Source organism: Lagopus muta, chromosome 1, assembly GCF_023343835.1.
Source record: "Lagopus muta isolate bLagMut1 chromosome 1, bLagMut1 primary, whole genome shotgun sequence".
Classification (NCBI taxonomy): Eukaryota; Metazoa; Chordata; class Aves; order Galliformes; family Phasianidae; genus Lagopus; species Lagopus muta.
The window spans coordinates 60,760,761-60,774,904 of record NC_064433.1 but is presented as its reverse complement, the minus strand read 5'-3'; the positions used below and the strand labels follow the sequence as shown (position 1 = coordinate 60,774,904).

The window sequence follows — 14,144 nt, the reverse complement described above, 5'->3', positions numbered from 1 at the left end:
AAGTAGTCATTGGCATTCACTACTCCCTTTTCTGCAAAAAAAAACCCACATTTTTTTCTGTTTGCCCATATTTCATATATATATATATGTATGTATTATTTTTTTTAACAGAAAATTTGTCCCATTGCCAAAAGCACTTCTTTGAATGGGCAAATCTTACTTCAGACCCTGGAAATGCATTCAGAATACCAACATTTCTTAAGCCAAAAGAGAAAAAAAATAAAGAAGAGGCCCCATCTTCATGACAAAAAAATACACAAACAAAACCAAAACACCCCTGTTCAAACATGGTTGTGCTCAGATAGTCTTACCGTACTTCCTTCTCACCAATATGTGCTAGAATTGTTGGTTAAATGTGGAAGGTGGTCAAATTTGAATTGATCTGAGCCTAATTTGGGGAAGAGCTGAGGGCAGCTTTGCTGAAGATCACCAAAGGCAAAATAAAGCTCCATATACCACTGCTACAGCTCACAACCATGCTTCAACGTGGCTTCTTGCATAGGGAATCTATGGTGTGTTACCTGGGTTATTCTAGTGATAAAAACACTACCAGGCATTAAAAAAGGCAAATTCCATACCCCCCACCCCCCAACAATTTCATCAGTGGTTTTTCCAAAAAGAAAACAAGTCACATATACGTACATATACACACACACAGGGATAGCTCAGGACTACATACAACTTCTAGGATGGCAGCAGTAGGGGTATGACAACACGAATGTCAAAAGAAGCCATTGTGCTTCTCCAGCCCTTTGCTACATCATTTGGAGGCCTCTGCTACCCAGGTGGCATTTGAGAAAGAGAGATGGGAGGGGAGGGGGAAGGAGGTCTTTTCTGCCTTTTCCTGGAGGGTTGGGCAGACGAACTTGCAAGTTCTAGGAACCGCAAAGGTTTGTGTGACTGGTGGCAGCTGATGGCCAAAATTTGAGCAGCAAAGGGCGTGGAAGCAAAGAGAACCAGACAGGCAGAGACAGAGAGACAGACAGACAGACGCAGCGACAGAGATGAGTGCCAGTCCCAACTGAGGTGCAGGCTAGATGTATGTCGTCCTTCCACCGATCCTTGCTCCCATTGCGGGGTGTGTGTGTGTACAGGGTTGTGTCAGCGGGGCCGCCTGCTCCAGCCCTTGCAAAGACGGAATGCCCCAGGGCAGTTCTGCCCGGGTAAGGGCTGCAGGATTAGAGCCACTGGTTCTCTGCCTTCAGACACATTGATTGAGGGTGAAAATGAACTCGTGAGGTTTACTGTGGCTGGAGACGAGGGAGAGGAAAGCGAGGCAGAAAAGGAAGAAAGGAAGGGGCGGGTTAAAAGGGAAGAGTGCAGGAGGAGGTGAGAGGGAGACTTGAGTATAGGCTGTCAGATATTCCAAAGAATGGGAGCGGGAGCCCATGACAAATCAAATGAAGCCTCTTGACACCAAAAGCAGGATGACTGTAAGGAAAGCCTCCATGCGTCTGGTTTAAGCCTGAGCTGCTTTGTTCAGAAATAAAAGACTAAAGGGGAAATCTGTGCACAGATCTCCAAGTACTCTTGTCATCTGAACACCTTGGTACCTCCCTTACTGCATCCGTCCTCAGAACTCAACACAGCTGCAACCTCCAGATGACTTCCTATCAGTATTTGGGTATTTTCAGAAATGCCTCGTGTAATGCGCTCAGGCCTCCTGAACCTTGTAGACAAATAGCTAACCATACCTAGCAGGTCTGGACACAACAGACCTATCCAGCATTTTCCAGAGGAAGGAAAGCAGCAAGATGGGTTTGGGGTTTCTCTAACCTTCTTCATAGGGTAGTCATTTCCTGAAATCCATAGTTGCAGCACTAGGATTGGAACTAGATGACCTTTAAGGTCCCTTCCAACCCAAGACATTCTACAGTTCTATGTCTCCCAGATGCCACCATGGATAAGATCACACACCACACTGTGCCTTCCTGTTTTCTCCTTCTGTCATCTCTCCCATTTAAAAAAGCGACAACTAATTGAACCAAAACCAAAATCGTTTCCATCAACTCTCAGACCTGTCATAATGCTTGCTCTTATGAAAACTTGTACTGCTTCCATTATGTCACACAAGCCACAAGTCAGCAATTCCTTATCCCTGGTACTTTCCTTCTTGTATCCATGCACACCCCCTGACTCGTCACATCTGCAGGATCACACTGTATACCTCCCTTATGTACCTCCTTCTCTGTATATCGCTCAGCATCCACAGGCACACTCAGAGATAAAGGTGCTTTCACCGTCACTGAGCATTGTAGGTGGGATTTGTACAGTCCAGATACTTTGACTCAGTCATCCTCATGCACTCCCAGACGTGGTTGACACACACAGATGTACCCACACATCCTTCCCTCCCCATCATCCTTTCAAGACAGACAGACAGACTCAAACACATGACATCCCCATGGCCATTGATAGCTACACTTGCACTCTAGAGACATGCTCTCTCCTGACCATGCCTCTGTAACTCACACCTCTGCAGCCGTGAGCACGTGCTGCAGCTGGATGGACCAACCGGTGCCCATTCAGCTCAGCTATCAGCATCACTTAGGTTGCAAGCACTCAGCCACAGCCAGTCTTTGGTCTGACACTGGTAGGGGAAAGGATGAAGGAGAAAGGGCCCTATGGACTAGAAAGGTATTGTCTTCTCTTTACAGCTGAGAGGAAGGACATCGCATCAGTACCTTTTTCAGGGCCTGGCTGTTTTTCTCCCATCTCTTTGGGCACTGCAGCACAGAGCACAAATCAAACTTGATTTCCCCTTCTGATATGGCACAACAAATTGTAATGAGAAACCTTCTGTGCCTGGAGGAGGTGACAGCAGGCTGTCAGTCAGCTGCACAGCACTGAACTCTGGGCTGTGTTTGTTGATGTGGAAAGAAATGCAAGCCTCTGCCTGGAGCTACTTCTGGGATGATACATTCCAAATTTGCTAGCTTTTATTCAACTCCTGTAACATTTTCATTCCTATTGCTGTTACAATAGGTAGTAATCGTTTTTTATCACCATAATGTTTTCTTCCAAAGTGTTTTCAAAACACTAGAGATAATGCTTTTGTAACTTAGGGAATAAACACAATTTCAAATTTGCTGATAGAGAGGCTGAGGTAGAAGGACCTAGGCAGGGCCCAAGTAATATGACCTGCAGGCCCTACCTCCTAGGTACTACTGCCCCATATACTACATCATCTTTCATTTTACTCCCTGATCATGCTTGGTCTTAGCACTTAGATAGAGTTCAAGCATGGCAGATGTGCTGGATGGACTGGATGATATTATTGGTCTTTCCAATCTTAATGATGCTATGTATCTATGAAAATCCCTTTTTTTTTTTTTTTTTTTTTTTTTTTTAGTGGAAGATTTAGATTGGATGTCAGGGGGAAGTTCTTTAACAAGAGAGTGGTGAGGTGCTGGGACAGGCTGCCCAGAGAGGCTGTGGATGCCCCGTCCCCAGAGGTGTTCAAGGCCAGGTTGGATGGGGCCCTGGGCAGCCTGCTCTAGTATTAGATGTGGAGGGTGGTGGCCCTGCCTGTGGGGTTGGAACTTGATGATACTTGAGGTCTCTTTCATGCCAAGCCATTTTATGATTCTATGATTCAGATTTTAACCTCCCCCAGCATTCTTTAGTTACATAAGGAGTTTTGATATCCACCAGATATGCTTTCCACATGATCAGTGGTGTGAAATGCATCCCTGTATGTGTGTGGGACTGGCTGAGGGGACCTGGGAGGTGTTCCCAAGTTACAGTAAGCAAGGGGGCCTAATGTGATGCAATTTGATGTACCACTTGACATATTTTGTTACAATGGAGGTGTTTTAAGAGTGGGCATCCCTGAAGGACTTGGGAATGCTGAAGTCAAACTGGGGGCCTGCCTGATGAGCACATGCCTTCTCACTGTGTGTGAATACACAGCCATGCCAACAAACATATGCTGAGTTTGACATGCAAGTCTACACTCACCCACAGGCATGCACATGAACATGCCTGCATACAGCTATAGCCTTTCAGCCAGAAACACCCACCCATGAGCAAATTAAACTTGCACATTAGGGCAGCCACAATGGCTAAGAAAACAAATTCAAATACTCAGTTATATATAAACAACTCACATTTCTCCATCAGCAGTCACCCCCAGCACAAATACATTTTACTTTCATACACACTCTCTTTCCCACACACACGGATTCATGTCTGTGCACTCTCCTATGGATTTGTAACCCAAGTACATGTATCTGAACACATTCAGGAACATATACTACAACCAATGGAGTACACAGAGACCAACACATGCACACTCACATATATCTTAATGAAGGTTTTGGTCTGGGGAATTCCTTTTCAAGAAACAAAAATAATTGTCAAAAGGAATAAACAGAGCAAGAAGAACTGCTCAGCCTAAGCAAGCACATACCTACACGCACGCAGCGGTGCGGCTAGACAGGGCTCTCACCACAACTACAGCTATCGCAGCTCAGCCTCTGCCAGGCATGCCTTCTCTGTCTGCAGGCTTCAGAGAAACTTCTCAGAGACTGAGGCTTACACGCCTATGGCCTCATGTCAGACCAACCTGTGCCAGGTCTCTCTGCCTTCCCTGACTGATTGCAGTGAAAACTGTCCCTCAGCTCCAAGAGCAGCAACTCCACAGATTCTACCATAGTTGTCTGTCAGCTTCTAATGCCTTGGGCAAAAACATCTTACCTGCACCTGGCCAGACTAACTTCTCCAATTAGTGGAGTTTGTTGACATTTTTTTTTTTTTTTCCTTTTTCAGACTCCAGGTCTAGCTGGAACAAGACAAGACAGTGTACAGAAACACAAGGCAGGGTTTGCTCAAACCCACAAACAGCAAGAAAGCAACAAGCTCCAGAGGAGAAGGGGAGAAGTGTATCTGATAAACTGCCTCACTCTGCTTGGGAAGATGACAACTGTCCATCCAAGATGGGCTGCTACTTCCAAAGCCCATCTGCCACAGGTGTAACATATCAAGTGCTGCTAGCAGGAAGGGAATCTGACAGGACAAACCAACATACAATACATTCTCTTATTCAATAAGGGTTATAAGTGCAAAGGGATTTCAAAACATTTCAGAACAAACTCCATCCATAGCTGCTGCTCATTTATCAGTGCATCAAAAGATTGTGCAAGTTTTTAGTGACAAACGTCAGAAACTAGTAGCAAAGGATTTGCCTAGATAAAAAGAGAGGATTTAAACATGCCAGGTAACAAAAAGACGTGTGCAGAAATCTGTAAAAACTGTATAGAAGGAAAGGATTCTTTAGAGGAAACACAGGGACCATCATGAAATGCTGTTTGTAGCCCGTATTAAAAGTGTCAGGGCCTCTCCTGCTGCCTCCTCAACTAAGACAGGCAATGGGTGTTTGAACAAAGGCATATCCTCCTTCCTCACAGACTTCTCTAGCAAGGTATGAACTTGCATTTAGACAAGGAATGGAAGAGCGGGGAAGCCTTGTCTGTGGTAATTAAACACATCAGTATGGATAGCCCTGGAGACTGAAGATCTGGATGTAGCCCAATTAGCAGGCAGAGTGACCTTCTCAACAAGGTGTGCCGAGTGTGAACGTGATTTATCCTGCTTACCTTTGGTGTCTGAGACCTGGCTGTCTAGACAAACCTGAGAAACACAGACAACTCCATCACTGGGTGGGCACCTCCACAGAGCCATTCATTTCCCCTGTCGGAAATACAGCAGGAACAGCTGGCCTGGGGAGAGGTGTTCTTCTGACCACTAACTGTAGGAGGAAACCTGGGTGACTACGTCTTCCTCTCAGATCACTGAAGGATAATGGAATGTATATCAAAATGTTTTATACCATGACCTAAAAAGTTCTTTCGTTTGTAGGAAATAAATGTGAATTTTGTTAAAAAGATCCATTAGATTTTCCTGCCATCACAGGGTTTGTGTGATACACCAGGATAGGCCGCCATTTACTTGGCAAAACAAAAGGATATATCTGTCTTCTACTTGGAAGGCTTTTCTACAGACTCAAATATAACAGTCAGGAAAATCTCACTGATATTTAGCAGAATTAATCTCTTTATAATTTCTGTGATTATTTCCTCACCATGTACAGTTCTGCCTCTGTGGATGAGAACTGAGTATTTTCACAATCTGAAGTCTACTATCAGGTGCCCTGTTTAGTTTTCTTGTGACAAATGCGATGCAGAAAGACTTTCACGTCACTCTTTAAAATTATCAACTCCAACCTGCTGATCATTATCATTTCCCTCTATAAATTCAATCCAATCCTAATCTCTCTTTAGAAAAAGGGTACTCTAAATTGCTTCCAGAATTCTGGGTGAAATTAGAGTGGAAAGCAGGACATATAAAAGATGCAGGAACCAACTTCTCAAAAGACAAGGAAAATAGATTAGTGTCAAATAAATATTTCATTCACCCAGTCTGAATCAAAGTATCAGAATTTGGATAAATGTCTTTGTTTCAGAATTAAAAAAAAAAAAAAGCAGAAATCAAAGTAGAATAAAAATATAACAACAACTTGTTTGGATCGTGATTTTTTTTCAAATTGCTGTTTACATTTTCTCCTAAAGACAACACTGAGTGAACATTGCTCTCACTTTTCTGCTTGCAATGGATTCCCTACACAGTACTTAACAATTCCAAGCTGGAATATTTATTCAACAGCCACATCACCCTGCACATTCACGATGGGTTTGCCCTTCATTAACATCCTTACAGCAATTTTCTTTTGTTCTTGCTACATTCCTGGCTTTGCTAAGCTGGATTTTATAGTAAAATTTTAGTCTGTGGTCAGTGTTTCCTTTGTAGTCTTTATTTCAGGAATCTCTGTGCTTTCTGACTGTCCTTTGTCCATTCACTCAGTAATTCTATATCCATCCACCTCCACAGAGAGAGGAAAAAGCTTGCCTGACGTGATTTATTCCCTTGAACACCAGCTGTTCATTTCAGTCTCCATGGCTTTCTCAATCCTTCACCTGTCTGCTGAGAAGGGCACTGGTGGGGCCAATCAGTATCAGTTGTTCTGGTGGAGTCTGTGATATGGAGCAAACCGAACTGGGCTGAAACATGGTGCACTGCATTTCTTAGGGCTTTGTGTTCTGCTTTTAATTTATCTGGCTTGTCTTTATTTATTTTTCCTTTCAAATTACAGACTAAGTGTTAAGTGCCCGTTCCTCTAAACGGAGGTGGTTTGGTCTTTATTTCCTTTGGAGGAAGCCTGGGTGAGGAGGCATCAGGAGGATTGTTGGTTTGGTTCCCGTAGTTCCACCTCGAAAGAACAGACCTTTAGATCTCTGTGGGGTGGAGGGTACCGAGCCACCATGGGAAGGGAAGCATAACACTGAGTAGACCAAAGAGCTGGCCTGGGACTTTTCTAGCAGCTTCCCATGGCACAAATAGCTTTTTCACTTACACTCCACATTTCTCGTCACTTTTCCTGCTATACAGTTTAATTCATGCCAGGCGGATTATGAAGGGAAGAAAATGATGCAACAGTCCTTTAAGTCGTTCCAGAAAACAAAAGAATAAAAACAAAACAAAACGAAAAATAAAGAAAAAACTCTGAAAACAAACTCAAAAGAAAGAGAGGAGGGGGAGGAAAAATAAAGAACCCGGGAAAGACAAATGAATGTTAGAGCAGGCACGATCATGGACAGACGCCAGCTACTTACGTTCACCTCGGTGATTGCTATATCAACAATGCTACCCACAACAATCAAGGCGTCAAATGTATTCCATGCATCACAGAAATAGTGCTGCATGTGGCAGAGAAGCCAAGGAAAGAGAAAGAGAGAAAGGAAGGAAGAGTGAAAGAAAGAGAGAGGGAGAGAGAGAAAGAGAGAGAGAGGGAGAAAGAAAAAGGGAGAGGGAGAAAAGAGGGAAAAAAAGGAAAAGGTAAAATAAAAACAAAACAAAACAAAACAAAACAAAGCATGAAAGAGGGAGAGAAGAGGAAAAAAATAAGAAAAGAAAGAGGTTACGTGGGCATATTAAATAGTCTCTTACCACTCTACAGTATTGATTGCTCAAAGCTCTGTAACGTTTCACATGTTGTAGGGTATCAACAAAAGCCTGGTTAGTCAGAAACTTACACTCAAGCATGTCTACCTTTTGGAGGGAAAAAAAAGCACACACACCCCAAACTCTGTGCGCTTTCACCAGTCACAGCCTTGGGGCGAGCTATGACAAGTGAAAAAGAAGGAGGTGTTCCCCCCTCCTTTTTTTTTCCCTGGGAGAAGGAGAAGGACGACGGCAAGTTCAATAAAAGCATGACTAGAGGGAAAAGAAAATCAGAAAAAAAAAGAGAAAGAGAGAAAGAGAGAAGGAACAGCAGAGGAGGAGGAGGTGGTGGTATCCTGGGGAGGGTAGAGTAATACTCACATTAGTTTCACTGAGAATGACGTCTATAATGCTGCCAATTACGATGAGGAAGTCAAAAACATTCCAAGGATCACTAAAGTAACCCTACATAAGGAAGGGGCAGGCAGGATGGGGATTAAAAAGGAATGTTAGACAGACAAAAACAGTTCAAAATTACCATTAGAATTATTGCCCTGACACCTCAAGGGGTTTTCCTCCTAACTCTACCTGAGGCTTCTCAGGCCGTAGCATACTGCTGGCATCCCTCACCTGTGTGAACGGCCCTTCTCCAGCCAACACGATGTCAGGCCAGATACCCCTCACCTATGACTGAGACAGGGGTGAAGGGGAAGGCTGCTCTTGGGAGCAAGAGCTGACCACCAGGTCCTCCAAACATCTCTGATTCCTAGCCATATATGTCCCTTCCCCATCTGGTTTAGATTTGGCTGGGAAAGAGGACAGGAATGTTGTCCTGTACTTTCAAAAAATGCTCTCCTTCTGCCAGGGTGAATGTAGATTCACCTGTTCGTATGCCTCTGTGCTGGTGTGGAAAGCAGCAGTGTGCTGTGGTATGGCAGGGCAGAGGGCCCAGTCAAGTTGGAGATGTGTTATTTAAACAGATCCTTTTCTTTATCTTTACCCAGACACAATGACAGCCATTAGCCTAACACTTGCTGTTATTAGTGCTTTAGCTCCTGTCTTAAAACTACAGAGCATGACTGTATGTACGTTACCCTGAAAGCACATCTGCCCTACAAAATGAAAGTGTGAATGCAGCCTGCGCATGCTGCTAGGAAGGGGTGAGGATGGGAGGAAAGTCATTTCTAGCATGTGCTCAGAGTCAGACCTCTTGCTCACTCGTGCTGAAGATGCAGCATCACTGTGACACTGGCTATATAGGATGAGCTGTGACAGATTGGGTACCATATGCTAAGCTCATACCTTTGCTTTGCTGTGTAGGATTTCTTTGAGAGCCACCTCTGACACTGTCTTAAGCAGGGCTCAGGAGATTCTAATCATCACTGCTTGTCTTGCCCCATCCTGCATGATTTTTCATGGCCTGGGTCATAGGGATACAGGACCCTTTGGGAAAAATCCTGTTTAGCCCAGGTTCCATATGTCAATTTCCTCCCAGTTCAACATCCTAAGCAAAAACCTCATATCTTGGTCCACTGAGCACCTAAACACCCTTGTTCTGGAGTCCTAAATGGAGGTAAGCCTCCAAAATCCTCTGTGCTCCTTTTATGTGTTTGGTTTTGTGAGCGTGGGCTGTCTGACCTCCCTGTTTCCCAGCTGCAGCATGTTTCCAGCGAGACTGAACCCAAGTTGCTCTGCCACTGCTATTCTTAGCCAGAGAGTCAGGTCATGGGTAGAGTGTCAGGCTGTGTTCCCAGGCAGTGTTGAAGAGAGCAAAAAGGAGAAAAGAAAAAAAAAATCCCAGTAGTGGCACTGCATTAGCCATGCTTAGAAGTCTTAAATTGCTGTGGATCCAACCATAGGATCAGTCATTGGCAAAAAGTGTCTTTCTAAACTCTGAAATGCTGCCTAACAGGATGCTTCGAGACTCACAGTTATAACCTGTGTTGTGTGTTGGGCTGGAATAATGGAAAAAAAAAATACATTAAAAACAGCAGAGAAGCCACTATCAACTGGTTCACACCAGTGAAGAGAGCTGATAAGAGAAGACTTTGAAATCTTCCCAGAACCAGAAAAAAACACCCTTCTTTCTGCAATCGGAAGCAGGCAACTCTCAGTGGATCTACACTGGGAGGAGTAATTGCACCATGGTTGCTCATGGCTACAAAATAAGCTACAACAGGGAAGAAGGAAACAGGAGCAAAAGCAAATTCAGAGAATATTATTATTCAGCGTCCAGCCTAGAAAATACACAACAAATATTAGAATGAATTCAGCAGTGATGTCCAGCATCGTTAGCAACCAGATGGACCTGGAATAAAACTGCAATTAGACTTCACCAAGAGAAAGGGGAGGGAGAGAACAGCAGATTAAAATGTAGAGGCAAATGCATTTTGAATAAATAAAGGACAGACACAGATCATACAGAGTTGCAGAAAGTGCCTTTGCAGCCTGATGCAACCTTGGCAGAGAAGACACTTGGAAGATCAAAGAGAATGGAGGAGAAAACAGACCCAATCCTCCTGCCCCATTCGTGTGCACGTTCCTGACGATGACAGTGGTGCTACTTATATCCAAATCAATACACTGAATGGCATGGCTACCCTTCCATTTCCTTCACAAATTGAATAGATTGGGAACTGTTAAGGACTTTTGCAGGAAGCCGAACAGCTCCAAAAAACAGTTTGTTTTTGGGCAGCTGCAAGGGTGAAGATCCAGAACGCATTGTTCACATCTTACCCATGAAAATGATGGCCCCCTATTTTTGAATTCGTTGTGGTTATTTTTACTATTTTTACCATAACTGCCATCATACTGTAAAGAGTATTTTGGGGGTAACCAAATCATTATTTCTTTTTACTAAGCAACTCTGGACACAAAACTTAACACAGCTGCTGTTCGAACAGCATTTACTGATGGTACAAAACCCAGGGGACAAGCAGCAGAGAATCCTGTCCTCAGATGACCACTGAAGCCAGTGAATTCAGTATCACTCCCAGTTGCAGGAGTGCAACTTCACTGGAATCAATGACATTGTATTGATATCGCTGGCACATCTCAGGAGAGATTCAGGCCTGGAAAGAAAAGGTGCCTTTTTCATTGCTGCCACAAGTAGCTGCTTTGGACACTTGTGTGATCACAGCGTATATCTGGAGTGACTCAGCTAATTCTGTGGAGTTGCTCCAGATTTACACTGTGAGCTCTTCCCCTGGGATGCTCTGCTGAGTCCCACCAGCCAGCTCCTTGCCTTGAAAGCTGGGGTCACAGAACCAGCATGTCGCTGTGCAGCTGTCAGGTGGACTCAGAGAGCACTTCTCTTCCTCTTAGTCTGTTAGAAAGAGGACCTATGGGTAGGAATGTGGTTTTACTCAACCCCACATCCAATATGCCAGAGTTAAATTAAAGAAACACGGGAACTTTGAAACCTTTTTTTCCTCCTCACCTGCTCCCTCTGTTTCAAACAGAAAGGTGAAAAAGAGAAAGATATTATTCACAGAGAGAGACCTCAAAGAAAACAGAGAACATAGGTGCTTAATTTGTGTGCAGGATAGTGGGATCCTTCCTCAGAAAGCCTTGGCTCCTTAGAGACATTCACCTATGAATGGCCATGTGGTTGCTCAGCCCTAGGTCAGACCCCCTAATCTTGTTGGAGTGCACACTGAGAGTGAATAACATCATCCCCAGGGACTTGCCTCTTGTGACCTTAAAGGACCTCTTAGAGCCACAGTCCTTCCTGGAGTGTACCAGGGTGGATAATGAAGGACAAGCTGAATGAAGGGACAACTTTCACTCTAGTAAAGAGGCTGTATTTCCAAGCTGTTTTTCCCACCAGAAAGTTCTGTATGCTTTTCCCAAGGGGGTGGAGGTCTGACTGGAAACAAATTGATGGTATTGTTTGTTTTTGCAGGACGGGAATTTAGAGTGCAATACCACATTTTACCCTTAAAGGGAGATGTTTCACCCTGATTTAGCTGTATATACATGTCATGTTATGGCAGGCCAAGGGGCACGCAGGGGAAGGGTAGTCACCCTCTCCTGTGGGAGTTCTCTGAAGATCTGTGAAGCTTTTGGGGAGAAAGGAGGACAGAAAGAGACCAGGAGGATTGGAGTGAATATTCAGGAAGCGTGAAATAACCCCACCATTACAGCACATTTTTTTCCCCATTTTTTATTTCCCCCAAAATAGCGAAGAATAGTGAATCATCACATGATCATTATGTTAATGAAAGGCTGAGCATAAATATGCAGTAGCTGACTGGAATGGAATCTCATTTGTGCGAGGGGAGCAGACATTGTAGCATTTCGGAATGAATATGTCAATCATTTTTAGGTTTCCTAGTCACCAAGATTAGCTATGAACGAAGCTGGAGTTTGTTTTGGTACTAATGGAGGCATTGAAATCTCTGGAGACCATTTCTTTGACTTTTTGTGAATATGAGATCCTAAATGCAGCATTTAAGATGTCTTGCCAACAGCAGGGAACATTGCCCACTGGAGCCTTTTCTGAAGGTCTGAGCTCAGAGTCACCCATGGCCCCAGGTAAGAACATAAGGTAGGCTGGGGAGCTATACACCTGTTCTGAAACACAGAGATCCTCAGTGGAAGGGCACTGCTTGAGTTGTAGTACCAGCTGGGTTATGAGCATCTGGCCCCCACTTCTGTATTTACTGACATGTAGTTTTTTATCTATCTGCTTAGTCCCAGGTTTTCACTTCTATCTCTTATGAGGTGGTTGGCAAAATTATGAAATAAAAAGGATTAAGGGCCAAAGGTGTCCGCTGGGTGGGAGCTGATGTAGGTCAAGTGCTCTCCAGCAGAAGCTCCTACAATGTCACAGAAAAACAAGGAGAGATATGTGTACATGTGTGTATACATGCATATATGAATACAGAAATGAAGTATCGACAGAGAGAAAATGGATAACTACAGGGCCTAAAAGGAAAGCAAACTGAAAACCTTGCCACCGTTGATCTGAAATGAACCAACATACTTAAATGACAAAAGGAAACAATAATCTTAATCAATTGGAAAGAATATGTAGGAAAGAGAGAAAGGGGATTATTTCCTGATACTCAGAAATATTCTGCTGGTTGTAAAGAGCACCAAAGCAGACTTTGCTGGTAACTTGCAAAATGAGATGAACACACGGTCTGGTTGATGCTTGCTTAGTACGTGAATTCTTTCCCAAAAATGCAGCAGGCTGTTTGGAATTCTGAGAATCAGTTATCAGACTCCATTAAAAGAGGATTTCCTGAGCAGAACTTTCATGAGGGACAGTTTCATTGGAAAACAGAATCAAGTCAAATGACATTTACACAGCACTATGACTCTTGGCATACCTTCTCACAGCACACTGGGGGGATTCAGAGGCATCCTGGGAAATCTTACAAAGCTACAATAGCTGATGGTGCCAAATGGCAATAATGAAGATTCTGTTATGCTGAGATACAGTTTAGCCAAAAAAGCAATCAGAGAACCTAGGAGATCCTAACAGAGAAGGAATGAAGGAAATGATGCAGCTGCTTGAAGCTCCTGACAGGCTGTGGGATAACAGTGTATGTTTACATACTATCTATCAGCTCTCATCCACTGATGGATTAATTCTGAGACACAGGCTCCCTGCAGTTCACCTACCAGTCACTGTAATGAGTCATTGCTGCAGGGAGTTGCACAAGTCCCCCCCGTACTCCACCAAATCTTCTTGCAGGCAGGAAGCAAGGAGAGGAGCTTTTCAGCCATCAGTCTGTTCCAAAGGTGTGTTCGGATCTGAAGAGGTCTCCTACCTCTTTCTACTCATTCCATAAGAAAATCAGACCAATTTATAAAAGAAGACAGATGCTGAATGATGTCAATATTTTCCTTTATCCTCTCTGACTGTTTCATTCTTTCTCTCAAAATTCCTGCATGAAGATGTCAGTGAAAACAGACAGACCCTTGGGGTCTGAGGGTACTAAAGACCTTTTTTTGTGCTCTCCACACCTACAGATAATCAACATATTGTGAAGACAGACCTGGAGCAGTCTGCATCATATTTGTTCTATGAACTGGGAATTCCCATTTCTAAATATTACAACTCAGATGATTCCACCAGAATTACATTTTCAGTATAGTCCCATGAGTCTCTCCATACCCATCAATGTGGAGGCACA

At 43.8% G+C, this 14,144-nt stretch overlaps 1 protein-coding gene across 17 annotated transcripts in view; it reads right to left on the bottom strand.

Annotated features, from left to right (window-relative positions):
* CACNA1C (calcium voltage-gated channel subunit alpha1 C) overlaps positions 1-14,144 on the bottom strand; it is a 479,128-nt gene that overhangs the window by 47,720 nt on the left and 417,264 nt on the right. For 16 of the 17 annotated variants that reach the window (XM_048945488.1, XM_048945383.1, XM_048945421.1 and 13 more), the window contains one exon: positions 7,671-7,754. In XM_048945488.1, coding sequence (XP_048801445.1) covers positions 7,671-7,754 — 84 coding nt within the window. Of the gene's footprint in view, positions 1-7,670; positions 7,755-8,379; positions 8,464-14,144 lie in introns of all 17 variants that reach the window. The other variant, XM_048945500.1, reaches the window with a different exon arrangement.